Below are 26289 nucleotides of genomic sequence, written 5' to 3'. Positions count from 1 at the left end.
CATGCCAGAAGTCTTCGTCCACTAATGCTGATTTTTATTCAAAATCCGTTCTTGGTGTTGTTGGGGCATATGATAATGTTCAAATATCTGTGCTACTAAGGAATCCAGCCACAGCTGATTTACAGAATTGGCACTATCCTCGCCAAAAAATGCATATAGGTTTGCTTCCAGAATAAATTAACTGGATCATGTCTCCTTCCAACAATTCCATGAATAGGAATCCTCAGTCCCAAACTCTTTGCACTGTATACTAACGAGGCAGAGAGAATTGTCCAGTCTCTTGTGAAAAGCCTCCAGCATGCAAACAATATTTGTACGTTTGTGTCAATCAGTGGTATGGATCAGGCTGTGCGTGTACAGTCAAAGGTGATGGACTTGCTGGTAAAACATTACACAGCTGTGGGTTACAGATTTCTCCAGAAAAATAAGTAATTGTTCCTTTCACAAAACAATCTGTACCAGATAGTTTGAAGTGTAAGAATCTCTGCTCATAAAACACAATTAAAATCACATATTGGATTTATTGGCACTCTCTTTGATACAAGAATGAGCTGGGAACCTTGTAATCAAACCATCAACAGTATGTGCAAAAAAGCAGTGAACCTTACCAGAAAGATGATGAGAGTATCCTGGGGGGTTCATCTCAACATTCTGCTTACTCTGTATGGCATATTGATACATTCACATATAGATTATAGATGCACACTTGACCACAATGCTGCTAATATGTATCTAATGCTGCTGGACAAATTACAGAGCAAAAGCCTATGCGTCTGCCTCGGAGCTATGCCCTACTCCTGCAATCAATAGAAAGGCCTTTACATATTCACAGAACAGTGCTCTGGGATTGTCATATTTTGCAAAGAATGGTAGACACTAACCATCTACACAGCAAAAAGTGTGAGACTCTCTCTCAACTTGCGAATAACAGAAATATGAGGAAAACATGGCTTCTCTATGAACGGAACAAATACTGAAAATACCTGCAGACTAAAATTCATCAAAGTGAAGGCCTTCCAAAGTTCCTATGTGATATCATTGCTATTCTCAATACATTCCTGTAATATATGTTGATGGTTCAAGCAACAGAGAAGGATATGGGCAGGTTTCACCTTTGTTGTACCCGACAGAGAAGTGGACTATAATTTACACTGACAGAAAAAAAAAAAAAATTGCAACACCAAGAAGGAGTTGTGTGACATAAATGAAAGTTGGTAGGCGTGCTTTTACATCTGAAAGATGATGTCTATTCAAATTTCACGCCAGGACATGGTGCTAGTAGTGCCACATGAGGAGGCAAACCTGATTTTCAGGTTTGCTTTGAATACATGCTGTAATGGTTGTGAGCAATTTAAGAATGGAAGTGTTGACTTGATATTAATCAAGAATGCCTTTAAGGGCAACAAAGATGACATTGTCAGCATCTCACTAAGTTTGAACAAGGTCATGTAATAGGGCTATGAGAAGCTGGATTTTCTTTCTGTGATATTTCAGAGAGACTTGGCAGGAATGTAGTCACTGTACACGATTTCCGGCAACAGTGGTCACGGGAATGTAGGATCGCAAAAAGAACCGCACTCTGGATGGCCATGTGGCACTACCAAGAGAGAACACAACTGTGTTTGGCGTGTGGCTCTGGTGCATCATAGTGCACCTGCAGCAGCAATTTGAGCAGCAGTTGGCACCATAGGCACACAACGAACTGTTACAATTCAGTTACTTCGAGGACAGCTCCGAGCCAAACACCCTTAACATGCATTCCACTAACCCCAAACCACCACCATTTGCGATTTCAGTGGTGTCAAGTGAGAGCTCATTGGAGGTCTGTTGTATTTTCTGATGAAAGCTGGTTCTCCGTCAGTGCCAGCGATGGATGTGTTTTGGACAGGAGGAGGTCAGTTGGACTGCAACCAACCAGTCTGGATGGCAGACACACTGGACCTGGAGTTATAGTCTGGGGTGTGATTTGTATGACTTCCAGAGCACTCTTGTGGTTATCACATCCACCCAGACTGCAGATTTGTATGTCAGTCTGGTGATTTGACCTGTTGTGCTGCCATTCATGAACACCTTTCTAGGGGGTGTTTCCAACAGGGTAACACTCACCCACATACCACTGTTGTAACACAACATGCTGTACAATGTGTCCACACTTTGCCTTGGCCTGCTTGGTCACCAGATGTGTCTCCAATCAAGCACATATTCTATGTCATTGGACATCTACAGCGTCATCCACAACCAAGGTGATCCGTCCCTTTATTGACTGGCCAAGTGCAACAGGCATGGAATTCTAGCCAACAAACTGACCAGGACTGCTACAACACAATGCATACATACTGCACACTTGCATTCAATATTCTGGCAGTTGCACCAGTTGTTAATGTGCCAGCATTTTACATTTGCAATAGCTTATCTAGGACCGAAAACTTTAGCTAGCCACATCAATTGTTACTTTGCAGCATTCTGTAATCTATGACCTAGCATTTGCAACTATCTTTCTTTTGGTATGAACTCACAAATTGTATTTATTAAGTATATGTAAACCTGTTCTTGTGTGGTGTATGTGATCTACACCAGCGTCCTAGCTTGATGTGTAATATTTTTTTTCATGTTTAGGTAGTCATTCAGTATTTTAGGATATCTTGGATAACTGTCCTGCATGCTATAAGCCAAAATAAAATAATAATTAAAATACATAATTTTTTTCATAAGCACACCACATAATGTTTCAAGGGAAACAGAACTGAGGTGCCAATCTCTGACTTGTCTTGAAGATGGGTTGGCAGTTTACAGCTGACATATTGGTTCAACAACAAGGTGGAGACTTTGTTTCATCTAAAGATTTCCTGAAATTTTCCAGATTAAAATTCCAATTTTTTTTTCCAGAGCAAGTTTTACTTTCCATGTTTTCATGGCCACAAATGATTTTTGTTGTTGTTGTCTCGTCACTTACTGGTGATATACACTGTAAAACAATTACCGTACATAAATTTCAAAATTCTTCATTTTGAACATCATTTATGCAGAGAAAACTCATGCTAGATCTGCATTATTTTGTCACAAAAATGCTAGTCTATCATTCAGGGTTATTAAACTTAGTTTACCATTTCTGCAGAAAAATACACAAATGTCATGGTACTCATGACTCTATAATGACAAAATAGGAATATATTTTGAGGTACTTACTGTTCCTTATGTTGCTCAATGAACTGACAACAGTCCATAAATATTCTTGTCACCAGATCATAAAAAGAGCTACTGTAAGATAGCCAAACTTTGATGGAATGAATAAAATTCCTGCAGTCTCAAAAACACTGAGCAGTTGCAAAGCATGTTGCATTATTTCTTCCATAGTGACTGATCTTTGACTAAAAGTACTAAAGAAAACAGTTAAGTTATGATAAAATGCCTTATCATAAAAATTATTATGGTAATGTAATTTCACATGTAGAGTGTTCTAATATATTATACTCTTTTCAGTGACTGATTAAATGCTTATCTAGAAAATATTTAATTTTCTGTTGCATTAAATCTTTCATTTTCCCTTAGATTGCTAATCTCTTTATGGGCATTTGCTAATATTCTTATGTGTTTTGCCATTAACTCTTTTACTTCAAATATTATCTTCCTCTATTTCCATGCCACCTGTCAAAGTATGCTGTTTCTAATGACTATATCCTTATATTGAAGTGCAAAGAACATGCGTCTCTATCACTGAGTAGAAGAGATTTTAGAAAATAAACTTATTTTCAATCCGTTGATCGATGACATAAGGATCTTGTATCACTAATGACTAATATGTCAAGTTTTGAGAAGAGATTTCGTTAGGGCTAAGATCTCTATCCCATCCTGCTGCAGGATAACAATGTAGAATTTACAACATGTGGCAGTTGATTCTTCTTCCATGTTCTGTGCATTCTCAGTGATGTCCATGATGTAGAGGTTTGTGGCTAAATGATTAGGCGAAATCAGAATGCTGGACGATGGTTTATGTAACACACTGACTGCCGTGAGGCTGATCATGGCCACAGAAGAGCTCCCTGCCTAACACCGTGGCAGGGCCTAGTCTGACAATGAAACACCCATCACTACGCCTGTGACTTGTTGACTTTATCAAGACCTTAAAAACTGCCGCTCAAAGAAAAAAAGGCCTGGCCTGGGAGGAGAACAGCTATGGCAGCCTCACAAACAAAGTATGGCAGGAGTCATACATAACCCACTACTACACACAACAATGAATATTCCTAAGGTCAGCATAGCTTGCTGGAGGTATTTGCAATCAAGAAACAAACATTATAACTATTCACCATTAACAATCATTTTCTAAGAAGAATCTAAGTGATCTACAATAAAAAACCACAGTACTTTTCTTTCCCCATCAAAAATTGCTTACATACTTTCCAGACATTTCCAGTAAATTCAATTTCCCTGAGAATTACCAATTTTGAAACAAGTTGTCACCCTGAAGAGATAGTAAAGATACTGCTGTGCACATATAAAAACTCCTCAAACATTTAGCTTACCAGTTAAATTACATGAATTGCATATTTTAGAAATTTTTATATGGTAATGGCAAGTACTTGATGGAATATAAATGGGAAGTCATTTTGATTTTGACAATAGTTCTCCAATTCATATTTATGTTGCCATAGGTATTTGAGAAATAAAACAGACATCTCACAAGTTGTCACTGTATAATATATTATAAAAGATTTAATAGTTTACCAAGAAAGACATGATAGCTACTTTGAAAATAAAACTCTCACAAAAACAAAACAAATAATGCGGCTTCCTCATTTTTATAATGGAATATACATGTCAAAATTCATTTTTTGTACAAAAATTTATACCACGCACACACACACACACACACACACACACACACACACAAACACACACACATATATATACATATACACAGAATAATCATAGTAATTACTGGTTTCAGAAGTAATACACCCTTTTCTTATTTTGGTTGCAAACACAGAAAGTCTTAACATTTCAGCAATAAACATGCAAAATATCCTGCAAAAGTTGTATCACAAGGCACAAGGAAAATGGTACACACAGAGAGAAACATCAATGGCTGATAATTCAACAACAAAAACAATGGACACACAAGAAAGGACAAAAATAAGTTCAGTAATATTGAAACGGATAAAATTAATAAAAGTTCATTTGTCTTTTGCTGTTTCTCTTCCTGAACAAATGCACATCATGGCTTTGAGTGTCCCTTTTCCTCAACAAACACCCCTTTCCCTTGCATTACATATTTCATAATGCCGTTCTATAACAAATACAATGAAATGATATCTCATCAATTTTTTCTATACAACAGTAATAGCTTGCAATATAGAACACATTTTAATAGTATTGGGCAAAGCTAGCAATTTTGTGTGTATGTTTACTGGTTTAAGGGCACCCACTTGTGATATTTTTAGCCCTAATTAATTCACACCTTTCACACCTTCAAATGAAACCAACAGAAAAATTTAGAACAGAGTGATATACTTTCAATATCACCTTTCTACATCAGAATTGAAAGTTGATCTCCCCGTCTATAAATTCTACATGTTTATCAGAAGAGGAGACTTCTCTTCTGAAAAGTTGGTACAATACTTCTATTTTGCATTTTTCCTCCTTGTTAAAATAGGGGTTGGAGCAAATAGTGGATTATTTACTTCCCGTATTTGATTTTGTTTTATCACAATGTAGCCTATTTTCCTCTTCATAAGGTCTCAACACCAAATCAATACGCTCCTCTATCAGACTGCTTTTACCACTAACAAGGACTACCATAGTCTATGGATGTTAATATGAATAATATGCTTTCAGCTGCCCTCTCACCATCTGACAACATATCTGTTATGAATGCAGAAGAGCAGTAACTGCTGAGATGACAGCCACTGTAGATTTGCAACTCTGCTCTTGCCGGTAACACTTAACCAGTATCAAAGAGGTGCAATGATGGACAGCTGAGAAAAAAGTAGGCCAACACACTGGTGAGTCTTCATGACATAGTAGGTACCTGTGATACAACTGTATACCTGAGCTATTTCATTTATTCCAATACACGTATAGCTTCAAATGAACAATGATAGTAAGTTCCTTGTATAGCAAACATTTGTAATGTATTTGGTTTGTCATCTGTCCACAACAATAATAGTGAAAATATATACCCTTATATAATTGAAATTATTTTTACAGTGAGAAATGTAAATGAGTCAGTTCTGGGCAAATGACTATCCAGATCATGTACTGGATGCAGGAGGAGTAATACTGCTTAACAATGGGTGTAACTGCCATTGTTCCTCTAATCTTATCAATGTGACTCTGGAAATTCCAGCCCATGATGATAATTTATGAGTGTGATATGTTACTTTCTCTGTATGAAAAAGTATGTTCTGCCAAGACATGTGAAATTATTGTTTCCACAAACAATAATGATTACTGGAAAGATCTAATAATCACTTGGGAATATTAATAATTTAAGGTAAATAAGAAGTGGCCCAGTGACTACAAACACTACAGTTTACATTGTGAGAAATACATTTTCATACTAAAAAAGCAACTTCACCTTCTTTACTATATACTTTGCTAAAAAACTGATCAAGCAAGCATCCTCAGATTTATTAATATCATTCAAGACACACTGGATTGATAAAAATGTTTTTCTTTTCAGTCTGTAGAACAAATTGAAAAGCTCTAGTTGCAAAACTATGTCTATTATGGCACTTGCGGCACATTGTCATAAAGGCTGAAATACTGTCTCAGAACTTATCAAACCAGTTTCCCGCACAAAGGTCTATGCAGTTCCCATGGCAAACATGTTGAGTTACCAGCTACAAAGATATAGCTATTTCTCACATATATCAACAATAACCACATACGCTGAATTTACAGCACACTATACAGGTATATACACACTTCAAACACAAATCAACTCGGTATCTGTCCTTCTGCCTGACCTTTCAACTGTCGCAACAAAACAACACAATTGTACAGTTTCACAGCTGGGCCCAGTTTAAGACCTCCTGCCTTCACCAAGTCGTCTTGTGACATGAGTACTAATGCATCACCATCCACTTCTTGTTCTGCAAAAGCATTAACAGCATGGGCACATCCAGGTATGCTGCGTAAAAACGTTGATACGTCATTACAAGTCCAGTGACTGACGAGCTCTGGAGGCTGTGGGACAGCAGCTAGGAATGTATTAAGGTACTTTGTGTGCTGAGTCCACGGTATCGGTCCTTGAGAAGGTTGTGGATCATAACCTGGGCTGCGTACACTATTTCGAACTTCCAGTTCCAGTTGTGTTATATCGGCCGAATCCTTTTGTGAGCTACTTGCAAATGCTAGAGGATTAGGTGATGTACTCGTTTCACGAACAGTACTACCATTTCCCAAGTCTTCGCCACCTTGTACTCCTGAGTCACTTGTGGCAACTGGCATGCTGGTGGACTCCAAGAAGTGCCTGTACGTAGAAGTGTGATTCAGTACATGGCTACACAAAAAACATTATATGAATGATCAAAGAACTGAAAATATTTACAATGCAGATACAGAAAATCTACTTACGAAGTGGAAGTATATGGAAATACACAAAACAATGTAAATTTTCAAGCTTTTCAAATCAAAATTTTTATAATTTTTTGGGATTTATGTGTTTTCATTTTCTACCAGTAGATTAGTATATTTTCTCGACTCATAGTATATATAAATTACATAAGGAAATTTACACATTTATGCAGTGAAAAGGTGTAAATTTCAGAGGTTACCAGACTTAGAGGATCACAATAGACTTTGATGGCAACTAACCTCAGCAATATTTATTAACTCTATTTTTCTTTTGTTTTTATGTGTCTGAATAATTCACTGACAGAAACAATGTTGGATAAAAGCTGAAACGGAATTTTCTGATAAAAGATAAAAATGCCCATCATTATCCTCTCAATAAAGAAAAACGTAACAACAATATGGAATAAAAAGCTTTAATAATACACAAAACTTGTTTAAATCTTTATGATTTGTGAAGAAAGCATAAGAGCTGAATCTGTTTTTAAGACTTGGCAATAATTATGGAATGTAATCTGCTGAAATTCTGTACACTCATCACAATTATGTTCTTACTTGTCAAGATATTTCAGTTTTGTGCAATAATTTGAACTGAAGTTAATTTAAGCATCAAATTGCACACTACAAGTGGCTACCATAAAAGTGAAACAAAACATTATTGCTCAACATGAAATGAATGAAGTTCTTAACTTTTTGTTGTAACTACACTCCTGGAAATTGAAATAAGAACACCGTGAATTCATTGTCCCAGGAAGGGGAAACTTTATTGACACATTCCTGGGGTCAGATACATCACATGATCACACTGACAGAACCACAGGCACATAGACACAGGCAACAGAGCATGCACAATGTCGGCACTAGTACAGTGTATATCCACCTTTCGCAGCAATGCAGGCTGCTATTCTCCCATGGAGACGATCGTAGAGATGCTGGATGTAGTCCTGTGGAACGGCTTGCCATGCCATTTCCACCTGGCGCCTCAGTTGGACCAGCGTTCGTGCTGGACGTGCAGACCGCGTGAGACGACGCTTCATCCAGTCCCAAACATGCTCAATGGGGGACAGATCCGGAGATCTTGCTGGCCAGAGTAGTTGACTTACACCTTCTAGAGCACGTTGGGTGGCACGGGATACATGCGGACGTGCATTGTCCTGTTGGAACAGCAAGTTCCCTTGCCGGTCTAGGAATGGTAGAACGATGGGTTCGATGACGGTTTGGATGTACCGTGCACTATTCAGCGTCCCCTCGACGATCACCAGTGGTGTACGGCCAGTGTAGGAGATCGCTCCCCGCACCATGATGCCGGGTGTTGGCCCTGTGTGCCTCGGTCGTATGCAGTCCTGATTGTGGCGCTCACCTGCACGGCGCCAAACACGCATACGACCATCATTGGCACCAAGGCAGAAGCGACTCTCATCGCTGAAGACGACACGTCTCCATTTGTCCCTCCATTCACGCCTGTCGCGACACCACTGGAGGCGGGGTGCACGATGTTGGGGCGTGAGCGGAAGACGGCCTAACGGTGTGCGGGACCGTAGCCCAGCTTCATGGAGACGGTTGCGAATGGTCCTCGCCGATACCCCAGGAGCAACAGTGTCCCTAATTTGCTGGGAAGTGGCGGTGCGGTCCCCTACGGCACTGCGTAGGATCCTACGGTCTTGGCGTGCATCCGTGCGTCGCTGCGGTCCGGTCCCAGGTCGACGGGCACGTGCACCTTCCGCCGACCACTGGCGACAACATCGATGTACTGTGGAGACCTCACGCCCCACGTGTTGAGCAATTCGGCGGTACGTCCACCCGGCCTCCCGCATGCCCACTATACGCCCTCGCTCAAAGTCCGTCAACTGCACATACGGTTCACGTCCACGCTGTCGCGGCATGGTACCAGTGTTAAAGACTGCGATGGAGCTCTGTATGCCACGGCAAACTGGCTGACACTGACGGCGGCGGTGCACAAATGCTGCGCAGCTAGCGCCATTCGACGGCCAACACCGCGGTTCCTGGTGTGTCCGCTGTGCCGTGCGTGTGATCATTGCTTGTACAGCCCTCTCGCAGTGTCCGGAGCAAGTATGGTGGGTCTGACACACCGGTGTCAATGTGTTCTTTTTTCCATTTCCAGGAGTGTATATTCTCAATTGCTGTAAAAACTCTTTTGCTTCAAACACAGCAGCTACAGTGCTCCAAAATCAGCACCAGTTATGTAATAAAAACTTAAGTTATAATGTACACTGACAGCAGATGTAGAGTAATTGAAGACCCACAGTCAACAAAACCACAAAAATCATGAAAGATTCAAAGCAATTGATGAAACTTACAAAAATTCAAAAACTGGAAAATGGGCACTAAGAACAGATATCAGTGGTTGAACAGTGGCTGCCCATATTAATAATAGACTAAAATGGTTTCAGCATACTGATATACTCCTCAAAAAACTTTGTGCAATACAATTTTCACTTCAAAGAAGTATCACACAACAAATTTTGAGAATATTTATTTATTCTGATTACGTCCATTATTTGTTCTCTCATGGAATCATCATCCACAGATTTACTGTGTGGAAGTGAACAATAAGAACAGATAGTGCAGGTGCATCTTTAAAGGCACTAACTTTCTTAAACTAATTTCCAACTGCATTTGCTTATTTGTAATATTTGCAATTAATAATAACAATCAGGATCAAGTGTATTGTGATTTTTATATTACTACTACTACTACTACTACTACTACTGGAGTAACTGATAGCAAGACCAATTAATAAAGGTGCTTCTTTAAAGGCCCTGACATTCTTAAACTAATGTCCAAGTACATTTGCTTATTAGTTGTATTTCTGATTGATAATAGGTCAGAATCAAGTGCATTGTGATTTATATTATTATTAAAGGAGTAACTGACAGCAACATCCATTAATAACAATGTTTTGTTGTATCCCTATTACCTCCTGCCAAGCCTCTCTCTCAGGGCATCCTCTGTGTTCACATTGTGATGCTCCACTATTTTATTGATGTGGTCTTTCCAAGAATGTTTTGGTCTGCAGTGTTTACATCTGCCAGGTGGTTTCCATTCAAAAACTTTCTTTGGCCACTGATGATCTGGTGTTCTCAACAAATTTCCATATTACTTTGATGATTTTCTTTCAGTCCTGTCTATCATTGTTTCATTTGCCGTCATTGTAGCTCTTACTTCATCATTAGGTTTTCTTTCGATTAATGATATTTTGGTGCTCCTTTGTAAATAATCTCTTTCCACAGCTATGAGTATCCTTCTAAGGTCAGTATTTAAAATCCACAGTTCCGATCCACAGAAGAGGACCAATTCAACCACTGGTCTACCCACCCTTTCTTATCGTTGCCTGAAATGTTTTTGTCCCACACACATGAATTCATACTTTTCTGCTTTGTCATATTCTATATTTTACATCTGTATCACCCAATTCCCTTTTGTCAATATATGTGATTTGCACAGCCGTAATAGAAGGTGCAGAAACTATTATCAGTATTCTTCATTATCTACACTTCAAAGTGGATGTTTTCTGATACAAATATCTGTAATATCATTCCTGCAGGCCTACACTATACATCATTTGATTGCCTGTATTCAGGATTTGGAAATCACAGTTGCATATAGTCTTCAGTTCTTACAACTTGAAAATAACAGTATCCTGTGATAAACTTGAAATGAAGCAGGCAGAAATGAAAATGGAAATAAGTAAGGGCTTAAACAGCACAGAGGCAAACAATCAGAGAAGAATAATATGAAAATTTTTGCTGCTCGCTTACCGATCCTTTTTTGCTGCTGGTTCCTCTTCCTCTTGGACAACTATCAGTGATTTTGGTTCTTCACAACTCTCCACTCGACGACGCTTCGCTGGCCGTCCTACTGGATTCTTGTGGGGCTCCTGAACTTTCCTACAACATTCAATAATTTCATTTCAGTTTGGACTTCACCTTCCCCTTCCACTCTCAGTATTATGTGACTTGGCTTCACCTCTGTATATTTGATTGTATATTATTTTGGAATGTGCTTTTTGACAGAGAGATTACTTTTTATCTGTGACAGCAATGTTTGATTAAACAATCACAAGCACACAAATTTAAGCTGTAAACCAAAATTAAAATAATAATAATAATAATAATAATAATAATAACACTCAGCACATAGTGAAGATGTTGAACCGCACGCACGCACACACACACACACACACACACACACACACACACACACACACACACACACACACGACCATTGTCTCTGCCGCCAAGGCCATACTCTGGCCTTGGGAGCTAGAGACAGTTGACATGTGTGTCTGAACTACATTTGAGTGAATATATATTGTGTGTGTGTGTGTGTGTGTGTGTGGGGGGGGGGGGGGGGGGGGGGGGGGGGGGTGGTGTTTTTCCATTTCAGATGAAGGCCTTCTGACTGAAAGCTTACATGTTTAGTAGTCCTTTTGTTGTGCCTGTCTGCAGCTCAACGTCCCCTCTATATAGTGAGTAGCGATCTATTCTTTTCGTAATATCATCATTATTCCATCCCGGATATTCCGTTGTTTAATAATAATAATAATAGCAAATGATAAATATTGCTATAAAGACAATTTTTGTACGTAAATGTGACAATGTCCAACAACCGCTATCAGGATTTCCTTCCCTATGTAGTAAAGTTCACAATATTCAGCAAAGACTGCCCAGTATCAGTATCATTCAACATTTCCAAGTGATCATATTTAATCTCTAACTTTTTTCTGCATTTCAAAAATCTTATGTCACTAAAAACCTTGGTAGCCCTGATAAGTTGAACCACACTTAATGTAAGAAACAGAAATTATGCAAGACAAGTGTCCCAGCCTGGCTTCGCACAGATAGCATTAAGTATCTATGAACAGATGACTTATCTGCCTTAGCGTGTTTTGTTTATGGGCCACAATGTAGAGTTATGAATAAAATTCAGAGAACAACATTACATACATGAATACCATCACTTTCACATAACTTACACGATGTAACCAGTGCAAGCTAGAAAAGTTCCTGAAGTAGTTCTTACTTGTAGCATAAAAAATAAAGCACCATATATTTTGGATTCACACATCTTTCCACTGTGCAGTTGTTCTCAAATGATTGCAGAGAAACTATTGGTTAAAAATACCTGCTTCTTCCAAATTTTAAGTCTCACATTACAACTTGATTAGACGATTATCTTTTTGTTAGTGGTCATAATTTTTTATGATACTTCAAAGGTGAGCACCTCACAACCCATTGTTTGAAGAATTTTCAGTGAATTAAGACTGCAAACTGTATTTGCCGATTTGAGGGAAGCAGATACTGACACTCAGGAATTATGGCCAAATTTTGAAATGCTTGTCTCTGTGTCATCGAGAGGTGATTGCTAGATCAAAAGTTAGACTGAAAAAAGTGACCTTGCCGGGGTTCGACCCCACAACTTTTCCATTCTAGCTACATGCTCCACCTCTGAACCATCACACTAGCTGCATCTAAGAGTGCACTTGCTGCATTCTCAGCACTCTGCTGCTCTCTTGAGTTATGGCAGTTGTTCATTAGGTGGCAACGGCATTTTCTTCACAACCTTAAGTTTAATGCATTATAATTTAGAGCTTTTTAAGAAATATTTATAATTTATATGCAAAAATCAGTTTATATGTATGGAGATAATGGATGTGTCTAAAAAACCTCCTTTACACTTTGCAGTGCAACAAAAAATTTTCTTTGATTCTGAATGTTAAACATATCCATTTTCATTTATCCTTTTTAGGTACCCTAAAGCATAGCTGAAGATGGCAGCAACTAATGTTTTTCCCAAAGTTAGTGATTTATTTGGTCTTTTAAAATCCTAAACTGACTTTTTACCTAATGATGTTACCAAGTTATTTTTAAGCACAGAAGTACCACACTACCCAACATAACTTCTCTTTCTTACCTTAAGTGTGGTTCAATATGAGAGTGTTCAATTTTTTTAATTACTGGTGCCATATATCATTAAACTCTTGGACACAAAAATGTTCAATTTTTGGAGCTCTGCTCAACAATGCTAATTTTATATTATCTTCTAATTTGAAATTCCAAAGCTGACATTATTTTCTCCAGTTTCCATCCAGTTTAGTATTCAATTCATTCTTAAAGGTTTGCCCTCAGCACATTGTGTCTAAAAACAGATTGACCGCAGCATTAAAAAAAAATATATGTATATACTGGTACAGTAGATTTCATCTGTGTACAATAGTTTTTCATTCCTCTAGTCATGCTAATATGGGGTTTGTAGTCAATGTTTTGGTACACAATTAGACCTATCTGTCTAGTGCAGAACTGGCAAAGTTTTAATCCTGGCCTCAAGTTTGAGGTTATCCATAGACCATCACCGTGAAATCCTGAATTAACATGACTGGTGTAGTCTGTAACACTTCAGGCTGCGGGGTTACCTCCATAGTCTCGCATGTTATTGAATTTAGCATATGTTAAAATTCAGGAATAAGTAAGAAACACATATATATATTTTTTTATCCAAAAAACTTCCTGCCCTGAGATACAGGCCTCCAAAGATGAAACTGCAAACACCATTGTGAAGATGCGAATTTTGGAATTTTTTAAAAAATGCTGTATCACTGTAACAGTTCTAGATATTTTGTTAGAGCTTTTTCTTTGAAAGATAATTGCTTTATGATTACAATGGTATCCTCCATTTGGAAGTATCTGTAAAAGTTCTTTTTACTGTCGCCTTTTGAATATTTTTTATAATTTACAGATTTTTTTTTCTTTTAAAAATGCCAATCCAGAACAGTTAGCTTTTTTCTGTTGATTAGTACCATGAAGTACTACATTATTTGTAAAGGAGAGCTTTCACGTTTAAGTTGGACAGGTTTTATTTTAAAAAAATCATTTTTTTAAACTTTCAAGGGTAAAGTATGTCTTCACTGAAGTTGTTTCTTACTAATTTCTTTGTTATAATGTTTATTTCTTATCATTTTCTTTGTTGCAGTTATTTCTTATCAGTTTCTTTGTTGCAGTTATTTCTTTTCACTTTCACTGTTGCAGAAATTTCTTACACTTTGTCGTAGTTTCTTGCCAGTTTCTTTGTCGTGGTTGTTCACTCATTGCAGGTTTCTGTACTGTAGTTGTTCAGTGCTACATCTACATCCATACTCCGCAAGCCACCTGACGGTGTGTGGCGGAGGGTACCTTGAGTACCTCTATCGGTTCTCCCTTCTATTCCAGTCTCATATTGTTTGCGGAAAAAAAGGATTGTCAGTATGCCTCTGTGTGGGCTCTAATCTCTCCGATTTTATCCTCATGGTCTCTTCACGAGATATACGTAAGAGGGAGCAACATACTGCTTGACTCCTCAGTGAAGGTATGTTCTCAAAACTTCAACGAAAGCCTGTACTGAGCTACTGAGCGTCTCTCCCGCAGAGTCTTCCACTGGAGTTTATCTATCATCTCCGTAACACTTTCGCAATTACTAAATGATCCTGTAACGAAGCGCGCTGCTCTCTGTTGGATCTTCTCTATCTCTTCTATCAACCCTATCTGGCACGGATCCCACACTGCTGAGCAGTATTCAAGCAGTGGGCGAACAAGCGTACTGTAACCTCCTTCCTTTGTTTTCAGATTGCATTTCCTTAGGATTCTTCCAATGAATCTCAGTCTGGCATCTGCTTTACTGATGATCAACTTTATACGATCATTCCATTTCAAATCACTCTAATGCGTACTCCCAGATAATTTATGGAATTAACTGCTTCCAACTGCTGACCTGCTATATTGTAGCTAAATGATAAGGGATCTTTCTTTCTATGTATTCGCAGCACATTACACTTGTCTACATTGAGATTCAATTGCCATACCCTGCACCATGCGTCAATTCGCTGCAGATCCTCCTGCATTTCAGTACAATTTTCCATTGTTACAACCGCTCGATATACCACAGCATCATCCGCAAAAAGCCTCAGTGAACTTCCGATGTCATCCACAAGGTCATTTATGTATAGTGTGAATAGCAACGGTCCTACAACACTCCCCTGCGGCACACCTGAAATCACTCTTACTTCGGAAGACTTCTCTCCATTGAGAATGACGTGCTGCGTTCTGTTATCTAGAAACTCTTCAATCCAATCACACAATTGGTCTGATAGTCCATATGCCCTTACTTTGTTCATTATACGACTGTGGGGAACTGTATCGAATGCCTTGCAGAAGTCAAGAAACACGGCATCTACCTGGGAACCCGTGTCTATGGCCCTCTGAGTCTCGTGGACGAATAGCGTAAGCTGGGTTTCACACGATCGTCTTTTTCGAAACCCATGCTGATTCCTACAGAGTAGATTTCTAGTTTCCAGAAAATTCATTATACTCGAACGTACTATGTGTTCCAAAATTCTACAACTGATCGACTTCTTGTCAGGAATTTTTCACAAATATCAATTCAGCTGTTGAATATTGTGCATCCTACAGTGAGAAGGTGCAAGTTTTTACTATTATTCCAGAGACATTTGTTTACTGAAGAGGCTTCTAAGAAAACTTAGACTATCCACTGAGTTGTGTGAAAAGGACTTTTTGAAATGTCTTCTGAATGGGGCCATATTAGAGTGAGGTGTGCTGACTGTTTGTATATCCATAAAAGAGTCATATACAAGACAAACAAAAAACAAAAAAAAACAGACTTTGTTCAGGTTGGAACAAGTGTTCTCATTTGAAGACTCTGTTTCAAAGTGAAGATGTTTCCAGTGACGACTTTTTGTGTTCTAAATGTTTTGACAGAATAACAACAATGATAGTATCTGCAGATTTTGCATTGATGGAGGAGGAATTAAATACCCTGAATCAGTCAACCACAGAGGCAGGTGTTAGTCCTGTTAAGAAACTGTGGTCAGTGAAATCAAGTCATAAGCTCTATGCATCAAGAAAGCACAGAGAAATTACTAAAACTATGGATGAATACACTACAGCAAAACTGACCACACTCTTCAAAGTACAAATTTCATCTTCAGAAGAAAATGAACCAAAGCACTCTTGCACTTCTTTCCAGGTATTTTTCACAAATATCATTTCAGCTGTTGAATATTGTGCATCCTACAGTGAGAAAGTGCAAGTTTTTACTATTATTCCACAGACATTTTCAAAGAAAACAATTTTGAACCACTTTCCATCAGTATCAAAGTACACGGCAGACACATCAAGAAATGTGAGGACTGTAAAAGGAGTCTTTGGAAGACCAGATCACTATTATGATCATCCTGTAGAAGCAGCTGAAGTTCAAATAGTGCAGACATTTTATCTCGAAGATAAATGGGACTGTTCTTGCCAGAGTGCCAACAAAATAGATGCTATAACTGTAACAGTGGAAGGTCAAAAAGTTGTGAAAGTGAAGATGTACATGACTCACAGTATTAAGGAAATGTCTGCAATTTATAAGAGCAACTATACAACTGCACATATGGGAAGATCAAAAATTTATGCACTGCGACCAAAGGGGGTAGTTCCAAACCCACCCAGAGATGTCTGTTTATGTGTGTACCGAGCAATTCTTGAACTTACTGGAGTACGTGACATATGGCACCATGATTGGGCGTGTGAAGTCATTAGTAGTCTGTGATGTAAAGTGAAAGTCTTGTTTGTTTCAAGAATGTGGTGACTGCCCTGGAAAGGGAGGACTGTCTTTACAGACACTTGACCTGGAAGACATAGCAGATAACTCTGCAGAAATTACATATGTGACATGGGAGGAAAATAAACTAATTAAGAAAACTGTTGCCTTTGGCAGTTTCATTGATGAACTTTGTAAATGGTCAGTGAAAGCAGTAACACACCAGTATCTGAAGAAATTGCAACACCCCCACCATGCAGAAGTGAAACGGTGTGTACAGGCTGAAGAACTATGATTAGTGCTTCACTGCGATTTTGCTGAGAACTGGTCTGTAATCCTCCCACAAGAAGTACAAGGGTATCATTGGAGTAATGACCAGGTTTCAATTTTTACAAGAGTTTTTTTTTTTCAAAACAAGACCACAAGTGTTGCAGTTATAAGTGATGACACAGGACATGCCTCAGCACATGCTTTGCTAGCAATGTGCAAAATTCTTCAACTGCAAACAGAGACAAAAAAGATTATCATTATTTCTGATGGTGCTCCTAGTCATTTTAAAAATCGTTACCAGCTGTTTGAATTGAGTAAGTCACTTGTGCCAACTGACTGGGTATACAGTGCTACTGGTCATGGGAAGAGGCCTTGTGATAGTGATGATAGTGTAGGTGGCCTGCTGAAGCACCATGTTACAAAACATAATCTTTCCAGACCAAATGCAGCTGTGATTCAGAATGCTGAGGATTTTATGAGAGTCGTGAAATCTTACACATCGACAGCCCTCACTGTTTTGTCCAAAGAGGAAATCGCAGAATTCCATGAGCAGAAAAAAGAAGAATGGTCCAAACAAACTACTCCTATGAAAGGAATTCTGAAGACACATTTTTGGACTCAAAGTGATGGGCGAACTCATATTGCACAAAAGAAGAAATTTCAGTTGTTCAGCCAACACCTCAGAAACAGCAGGATAATATTTAGATTCACACGCTGAGAAGGGGGATGTTGTGGCATGTGTGTATGACTGTGACTGATGAATTGCATAGATTGTAGACACCAGTTATGAGTCAAACAAAACTTTGGAAGGCAATGCAAGAGGCAGGAGTCCCTAACAAACTGATAAGATTGGTTCAAATGACTTTCAGAAGAACAGTGGGCAAAATAAAGATCGAGGGCACTTTATCAAAGGCATCTGAAGTAAACCAAGGACTGCGGCAGGGTGATGTGCTCTCCACTATTCTGCTTAATGTCGCCTTGGAGAGTGTAATGCGAAAGACACAAAGCAACAACCATGGGGGAACACTGTTTAATAGAGTGACTCAGGAGCATGTGTATGCGGATGATATTGATTTGTTATCCAGGAGGAAACAGGACCTGGAAGAGAAGCTTGAAAAAGTACAAGGATATGGTGCAGAGATGGGGCTGACCATTAACCAGTCAAAGACCAACATCTAGGAAAAGATAAAGTGAAGGAGAAAGAAGCATGACTGTGAACAGAAAAGAATATGAATACTGTGAGAGCTTTAAATATCTTGGGTCACTGGTAACTGAGAACAATGACATGAGAGAAGAAATACATGCAAGGATTGCAGCTGGTAACAGAAGCTACTTTGCACTGGTTAAAGTGTTTAAAGCAAGGAGCCTTAGTAGGAATCTGAAGCTGACTGTGTATAGTTCAGTAGTTAGACCTGTGGTGATGTATGGTTCGGAGACCTGGAATATGACAAAAAATGATGAGGAGTTGTTGTTGAGATGGGAAAGGAAGATACTTAGGAAAATCTACAGGCCAGTGAATGATAGGGGGTTATGACAAATCAGAAATAATAAGGAGATCAGAGAGTTGTACAACAAACAGATATAGTGACAGAAATAAAGAGTAATAGACTATTGGTTGGGTCATATAGAAAGAATGGTGGAGAGCAGCACAGTCACTAAAGTTTTCAAAGCAAAACCCGGTGGACGTCATGTAAGGGACAGACCAAGGACCAGATGGCTAGACAACATGGAAGAGGACTTGAGAAGGGTGGGAACGAGAAGATGGAGAGCCAAGGCAGCCAGCACAGAATAGTGGGTGGAGGTTGTCCAGGAGGCCAAGGCCCTACAAGGGCTGTAGTGCCAAAGAGTATTTGTAGTAGTAGTAGTAGTTCAGAATGCTATAATAATAACAGAACTTTGGCAGGTAAGTCCAAAAGGAGGATTGTAATCATAAAGCAATTATCTTTTTTTAAAAAAAAAAAAAAATCTAGAACTGTTCCAGAGATACACTATTTTAAATTTTTTTCTAAAATTCGCGTCTTCAAAATGGTATGTACAGTGTCATCTTTTGAGGGTTGTATATTGGAGCAGAAATTTTTTTGGAGAAAACAAAAAAAATACATGTTCCTTACTTAGTCCTTCATTTTAACATATGCTAAATTCAATAACAACTGTGACTATGAAGGAATGATTTTTTCCTAGCCTGCCTGAATTGATAGGGACTATCCCGGCTAGAGCAGTGAGGATGCTGCATTTAAGTTTATGTCATTAATATTATTACTATCATCATATTTTAAATGTTTTAATAAAATGATATCTACAGTGTTTAAAATCAAAATTTTTCTTTTCCTAAGGATTCATGAGAACAAAGATGCGCCAGATACTGCTGTAGTTGCTTAGTAGTGAAACATCACTGTTCAAGAAATGAATGAAGTATTAACATACTGTAAACTATTGAGTTAACCATCTGCAAAATGTATAAGTAGCAGTAACACATATTTAATATTCATTAGCCAGTTGGATCTGGAGAAACTCTGACTGTTTATGTATTGATAATAGTAAGTACACAAACATGTAAATTTTATGCACCTTATGTGCTCAGTAAGGGTAAATACATAAGTTTCAATTTTAAAAGTGACTGACTTCTGACTCTTTCATCATTATCTGGTCTTTTGACTAATAACATTTTGATAATATTCACTCAGGGAGTAAATGTTTTTCTTTAAATTAGTTTCTCAGCTAAGTATATTCACATTTTCATTCCTCCTTTTTGGGGGGAGGGGGGACAGGAAATTTTGAGAATTATGCTAATGTTTTATTTATGATCACTTGTCCATCTAACTTGCACAATAAACTTGAGCAAATGCCTGTTTATATTATCTTAAACCTCTTTATAATGAACCTAATAAAATACTCTTGTACAGTATTATTCACCTTTTTAAAAAAAAAAAAAAATCACATTAATTTGGCAAGAAAGGGTTTGTTTAAAATACTTCAGAAATGCACAAAAACCAGCTTGCAATAAACCAAAGCATTCGATGAGGGAACTATTCGTGATGGTGATGAATTAAAAGAGCTCAAGAAGGCTGCCAGAGACAGGAAGCTATTTACTATGGTGACGAGCAATACAAAAAACTGAGAGATAAGAGACTCATTTTCTTGGTAAGTGGATTACAGATACAAAAACCAGGATATAAACTAATGCTTCTTGAGTACAAGAGACCTATTTTGGGAAAATTGGAAGAGGAAGAGGAAGAAGAAGAGGAAGGGAGGGCATACAGACTACATAAATTAGTGAGTTAAATAAACTACTTTGAAACATACTATTCTAAAACAAAGTACCACAAACATTTCATTATTGCATGTGGAATATTGTTTCAACACATATCAAAAATCAATCAAGTTAAGAAAAGGCATTTTTTTCACAACTGATACAAATATGAGGGAAAAATAAATTCTACAATATTCATACCATGTATTAAATCTCTCAATTTATGAAGTGTGTGAGAAAAGTAATGAGACTGACTTTTTATCCACCAACATTTTTATATTTTTCAAACAACAACATTGTCCCTTCAAAACAGTTCCATTCAGCAGCTATAACTTGTGGAATCTTGGTAGCAGTGCTGAAAAGCTTCAACTGGTACGGTCTTTAACACATCAGTCTCGTTCTTTTGAATGTTCTCCAGAGTCCCAAAATGACATTCCAATTTTAGGAAAATAAAAAAGTCACAAGAACTCAGATAAGGTGATCGGGGAGGCTGTGGAACAACAGGAATATCTCTTGAAGTAAAAATTCTGTGACAGAAGTGGTCATGTGACATGGGGCATTGTCAAGATGCAGCACCCACTTGTCTGCAATGTCCGGTCTCACTCAATTCACCTTTTTCCTGAGCCTTTCAAGGAAATCTTTGTAAAACATTTGGTTGACAATTTTTCCTGCAGAAACAAATTCTCTATGCACTATACCTTTACCGTCAGAAAAGCAAATAAGCATTGTTTTGATCTTTGATTTACTCATTTGAGCTTATTTCAGTCACGGTGATGCCTCAATGTGCCATTCCTTAGTTTGCTGCTTTGTCCCAGGATTGTAGCAAAAAATCCAGGATTCATCACATATGGTCACATGACTGAATCATTCGTGGTCATTGGCAATCCTCTCAACAAGGTCAATGCACAAGTTTCTTTGACTGTCCTTCCACTCAGTTGTAAGGTTTTTGGGCACTATTTTAGCACAAATTTTTTCCATGTGCAAATCTTTGGTCAAAATCTGATGTTCACTGAAAGTGTTTAACAGGCCACCCCCATCATCCTTATTGTTAAATGTTAGCCTGGTCTCACAAAAGCATGCACATGTTCGATGTTTTCATTAGTTTTTGAAATTGAAGGTCTCACTCAGCACAATTCATTTTAAATGTGTTCTCGGTCTTCCAAAAATGATTTTTGCCAGTAAAAAACTTGTATTCTAGATAAGCAACGCTCCCCATATGCCTGCTTCAATTTTTCAAAGGTCACACTCATGGATTTCCCAAGTTTAATAAACAAAACTTGATGGCATAACATTGCTCTAAATTCCACTGTTCCATTTTCGTAACACACAACAAAAACACAACTTCATCAATGGCACTCTCAAAAATCATGTGAAAGCTTTACAGAGCTCAAACTAAGACTGAGCATCTCGAAAGGATGAAAACATCTGTTTACACAAGTAGAATAACGCAGTGTTCCCACATCATTCACAGAGTTGACAGTCTCATTGCTTTTCTCACATGCCTCATAATTCCAACAATACATCACCACTTACTGCTCTGTTCTGTCTCCCAAGAAAGCACTTCGTATTATCTGTCTGAACCACTTCCATTATTTCATACTTCATGGTAGGAAATGTGTTACATTGTATGAAATGAACATCATCTAATTTTTAAACTAGTAATAATAGTAACTCACATTTTTTCTGAAGAACACGTTTCCGACTGGGTTTCAGTGCTTGCCACTTTGTCAGACAATCGATCAGAAATGTGAGCCATGCACTGGAAATTCCCTGGGGCATATGGGCAGAACTCTGCTGAAGTATGCATTGCAAATTTGGGACCTTTGATATGCCCCACTCCATTACAGCCCAAAATTGGACATTCTGAGTTACTTCCAGTTTCTTCTGGCACTGAAATTGTTCAAACATGTATTGAAATAACTGTGACACCACAAAGGAGCTGAAGACAGAGATGCATCACATATGTCATGATCTTACACACATCCACCAAACACTATTTTAAAAAATTTCTGTGTACCTTTACTAAGGCAAAACTGTTTAGCTCTTTGCACAAGGTTTACAAATAAACGAAATATTTACAACAGCAAAAACGTTATGCCACTTACCGAGTGGTGGTTCCAGTGGATGACCGGTCTTTTGACACCAACCAACAGGATGTAAATCTGGAGCGTCATCATCCACCCAGTACCCGTACTCCCGTGGCCAACCATCAAATTCAATTCTCAGCTGGTGACCACGCACTGCAGAAACTGTGGCAACACGAATAAGTTGTGGCACTCGTTTGTCAACACATTCAAGATGCATACCAGGTCTGAAACCTGATGGTGGTCGCTGCTTAAATGCTCTCGCGGGTGCTGGTACCGATTTTGTTTCTCGGAGATACTGTGGCCAAGAGAACTGCTGAGGGAAGTGATGAGCTGAAACAAAGAAATATTTATAGTGATACCTGCTAAGATAATATTGTTTAACAAGTGTTGCACTTAGTCATCTATAGATTTTGACCTCTATCATTAATATTCCACATCTGGATAAGAATAAAAAAATGAATGGCAACTATTTGTTTACAGGACAGCTACCAAACACAACTACCAGTAAGAAGCTGCAATTGTACCAGCACTTTAATGAGTAGGAAATGGATTCACTGTTGCAAAAGACTGACCAACTCCAGTATGAGAAACCACGAGGAACCGTGGTGAAGCTGGGAGGGCCTATGAATTGGGAGCTTTATTCCATTTACATTTGGTAGATGTGGACAGTGAAGATGATGATTGGCTCATTGTGAGAAAATATCCCACTATCGCCTATGTCTCCGATGGTGCGCTCCTTCCATTTGGAGGGTCCCCTTCCCCTCAGAGCGGCCTCACCCACCTTAGATGGTTGTTCACATCTCAGGTCACACTCCCAAACACCTGATAGGAACCAATCGGGAATGTGAGAAGGTAGCAGCTCAGGCAATCACCCCTCCATGGGCCTGGCCTGCATGAAGTGGTATGTGCGAATTATACCTGTTGACCTGGGGCTGAGAATTACATGCTACCCAGTGACCTGTTATGCTTCAGACGCGTGGAGTGGACTTCGGGAGCACACAGGGAGGAAGAAGAAAAAGAGGAGCCTCAAATGCCAAAGCAAAGGAAAGATAAGAGAAGGTGAATGATGAAAGGAAAATAGGTACAAAAAACAGTGGTGAGACTGTTCTTATGTCAACTACTGAAAATGGGGAACACATTCCCAAAAACACCCCAGACATGTTCCCCAAGGGAGGGAAATAGGAATAGCAAGAGGACAGACAAGCAACACTGAAGGGAAAAAATGCTGCAAAGGTTGGGGCCTCATGGTAGCCAAGCACGAACCCGCTAAAGAGTGGCGAGCCCCTGGGGGGACGAAATAGGAGATGGTGAGTAGACACCTGAGTTGATCACAAGGAAATGACCCATGGAGTGGAGGACTGTGAGTAGAACTGGAATAGGGATTATGATGAGAGTTAGTTGAAGCCCTGGTGGAGAACGTGATTGAGCTTTTCAAGGCCAGGGTAATACTGGGTAATCAGAAGAGTGCTCGTCAGTGGCTGTTTAATAGACTTACTGATCTCAGAAGAGTAGCATGGCAGGCTTGTTTATGGATGGGCTGGATAGGATGTTGTCTGACTATAAAGGCTCTGGTAAGGTTATCAGCATATTTTAACGACTTCTGCTTTCCACTGTAGATGCAGTGTTGACAGATGATGATACTGTATGGAAGAGACTTTTTGACATGGAACGGTTGACAGCTATCAAAGTGGAGGTACTATTGGAGGTTGGTATGCTTGATAGGTACAGATGTATTTACGGAGCCATCTGAGATGTGGACATCAACATCTAGGAAGGGTACTCAAAGAGTTGAGAAGAATCAGGTGAAGCAGATTTGGGAATGGGTGTTACAGTTATGGAGGAAAGAGCAAAGGTTGTTCTTGCTGGAATCCATATCATGAAAATGTCATCAAAGAATCTGAAGCAGACAAGAGATTTTGGGTGTTGACCAGATAGGAAAGATTCCTCCAGCTGGCCCATAAATAAGTTGGAATAGCATGGGATCATGAAAGTACCCATGGCAGTACCATGAGTTTGTTTGCAGATTTGGCCCTGGAAAGTGAAATAATTGCAGGTCAGGATGTGGTTTGCTAAGAGGATTAAGAAAGTTTAGTTTTGGTATAAGGACAGTGCTGGAAAAGGGAGTGGTCCATGGACATGGGGGATGTTGGTGTACAAGAACGTCACATCCACAGCGACCAAAAAGAAGTCTAGTGGTAATAGGACAGGAACTATGGAGAGGCGGTGAAGGAAGGGATCAGTGTCTTGAATGTAGGATGGGCAACAAAGGCGGAGATTTGCTATGTAGGAGCATTATTCCCAGTTATAATGCAACCTGTAGGGGGAGACCCATAGGGTTGGGTTTGTGGAATACATAAAAGGTAGGAGTGCAAGGTGGGGGGGGGGGGGGGGGATTAAATGGGGAGAGATTTAAGAAAGGAAGGCAGGGCTAGATTAGAAGTGAGGAGTTGCTGAAAGATTACCAAGGGAAGAACTGGGTAGAAGGGGTGAAGATTCACATATGAAGGGAAGCTGGAACTGCTACTACAGAACAAACTTCTGCCTTTGTTGACTAACACCTCCAAACTACTGTCCGTAACTTCCCATTCTACATTCGAGATGCTGTTCCCTTCCTTCACCAGCTCTCCATACTTCCTGTCCTGTTGCCACTAGGCTCCTTTTAGGTCACTATGGATGTGATGTCCTTCAGCATCCGCCATGCCCATGGTCTTGTAGCAATGAAACACTATCTTTTCCAATGTCCTCTTGATACCAACACCATCACATCTTTCCTAATCCTGTTAGCTAATCACATCCTGACCCGCAATGTCATTTTCCAAGGCCAAATCTACAAACAAATTCATGGTACTGCCATAGATACTTGCACGATTCCATCCTATGCCAACTTATTTATGGGTCATCTGGAGGAATTCTTCTTATCCAGTCAACATCTAAAACCTCTTGTCTGTTTCAGATTCGCTGATGATATTTACATGATATGGACTGTGGCAAGGACAATCTTTGCTTTTCTCCGTAACCATAACACCCGCTTTACCTGGTCCTTCCCAACACATCAAGCACCCTTTCTAGACATCAATCTCCACCACCCAGATGGCTCCATAAATAAATCTGTTCATATGAAGTGCACCCACCTCCAACAGTGCTGGTGGACAGTGAAACTGCAGTAGAAAGCAGGAATTGTCAAAAATACCAATAACCTTAACAGAGCCTTTGCTGTCAGACATATCCTATCCAGCTCATCAATAAACAAATCTGTCATGCCATCTGCTGTTCTGAGATCAATAAGTCACTGACCAGCACTCTACTGATCACCTAGTATTCCCTTGGCCTCAGAAAGCTCAACCACATTCTCCACCAGGGCTTCCATTAACTCTCATCATAATCCCTAATCTAATCATATTCCCAATCCTGCACTCAATAGGTCATTCCCTTATGGTTAGCCCAGTTACTTGCAGGAACTGCCACCGCCAAACTGTGACAAATCACAAACTTCACCATTTAGTTGCCCAATAT

At 39.1% G+C, this 26289-nt stretch overlaps 1 protein-coding gene across 1 annotated transcript in view; it reads right to left on the bottom strand.

Moving 5' to 3' along the window:
* Positions 1-4677: 4677 nt before the first annotated feature.
* LOC124606722 (lethal(3)malignant brain tumor-like protein 3) overlaps positions 4678-26289 on the bottom strand; it is a 75054-nt gene continuing 53442 nt past the window's right edge. Inside the window, exons 10-13 of the mRNA XM_047138756.1 lie at positions 22795-23106; positions 22366-22579; positions 11355-11483; positions 4678-7474 (exon numbers count right to left, since the gene is read on the bottom strand). Coding sequence (XP_046994712.1) covers positions 6940-7474; positions 11355-11483; positions 22366-22579; positions 22795-23106 — 1190 coding nt within the window. The 3' untranslated portion in view covers positions 4678-6939. The remainder of the gene's footprint in view (positions 7475-11354; positions 11484-22365; positions 22580-22794; positions 23107-26289) is intronic.

This window comes from Schistocerca americana, chromosome 1, assembly GCF_021461395.2.
Source record: "Schistocerca americana isolate TAMUIC-IGC-003095 chromosome 1, iqSchAmer2.1, whole genome shotgun sequence".
In the NCBI taxonomy this organism is placed as follows: Eukaryota; Metazoa; Arthropoda; class Insecta; order Orthoptera; family Acrididae; genus Schistocerca; species Schistocerca americana.
This window is presented reverse-complemented; position numbering and strand designations above follow the sequence as displayed.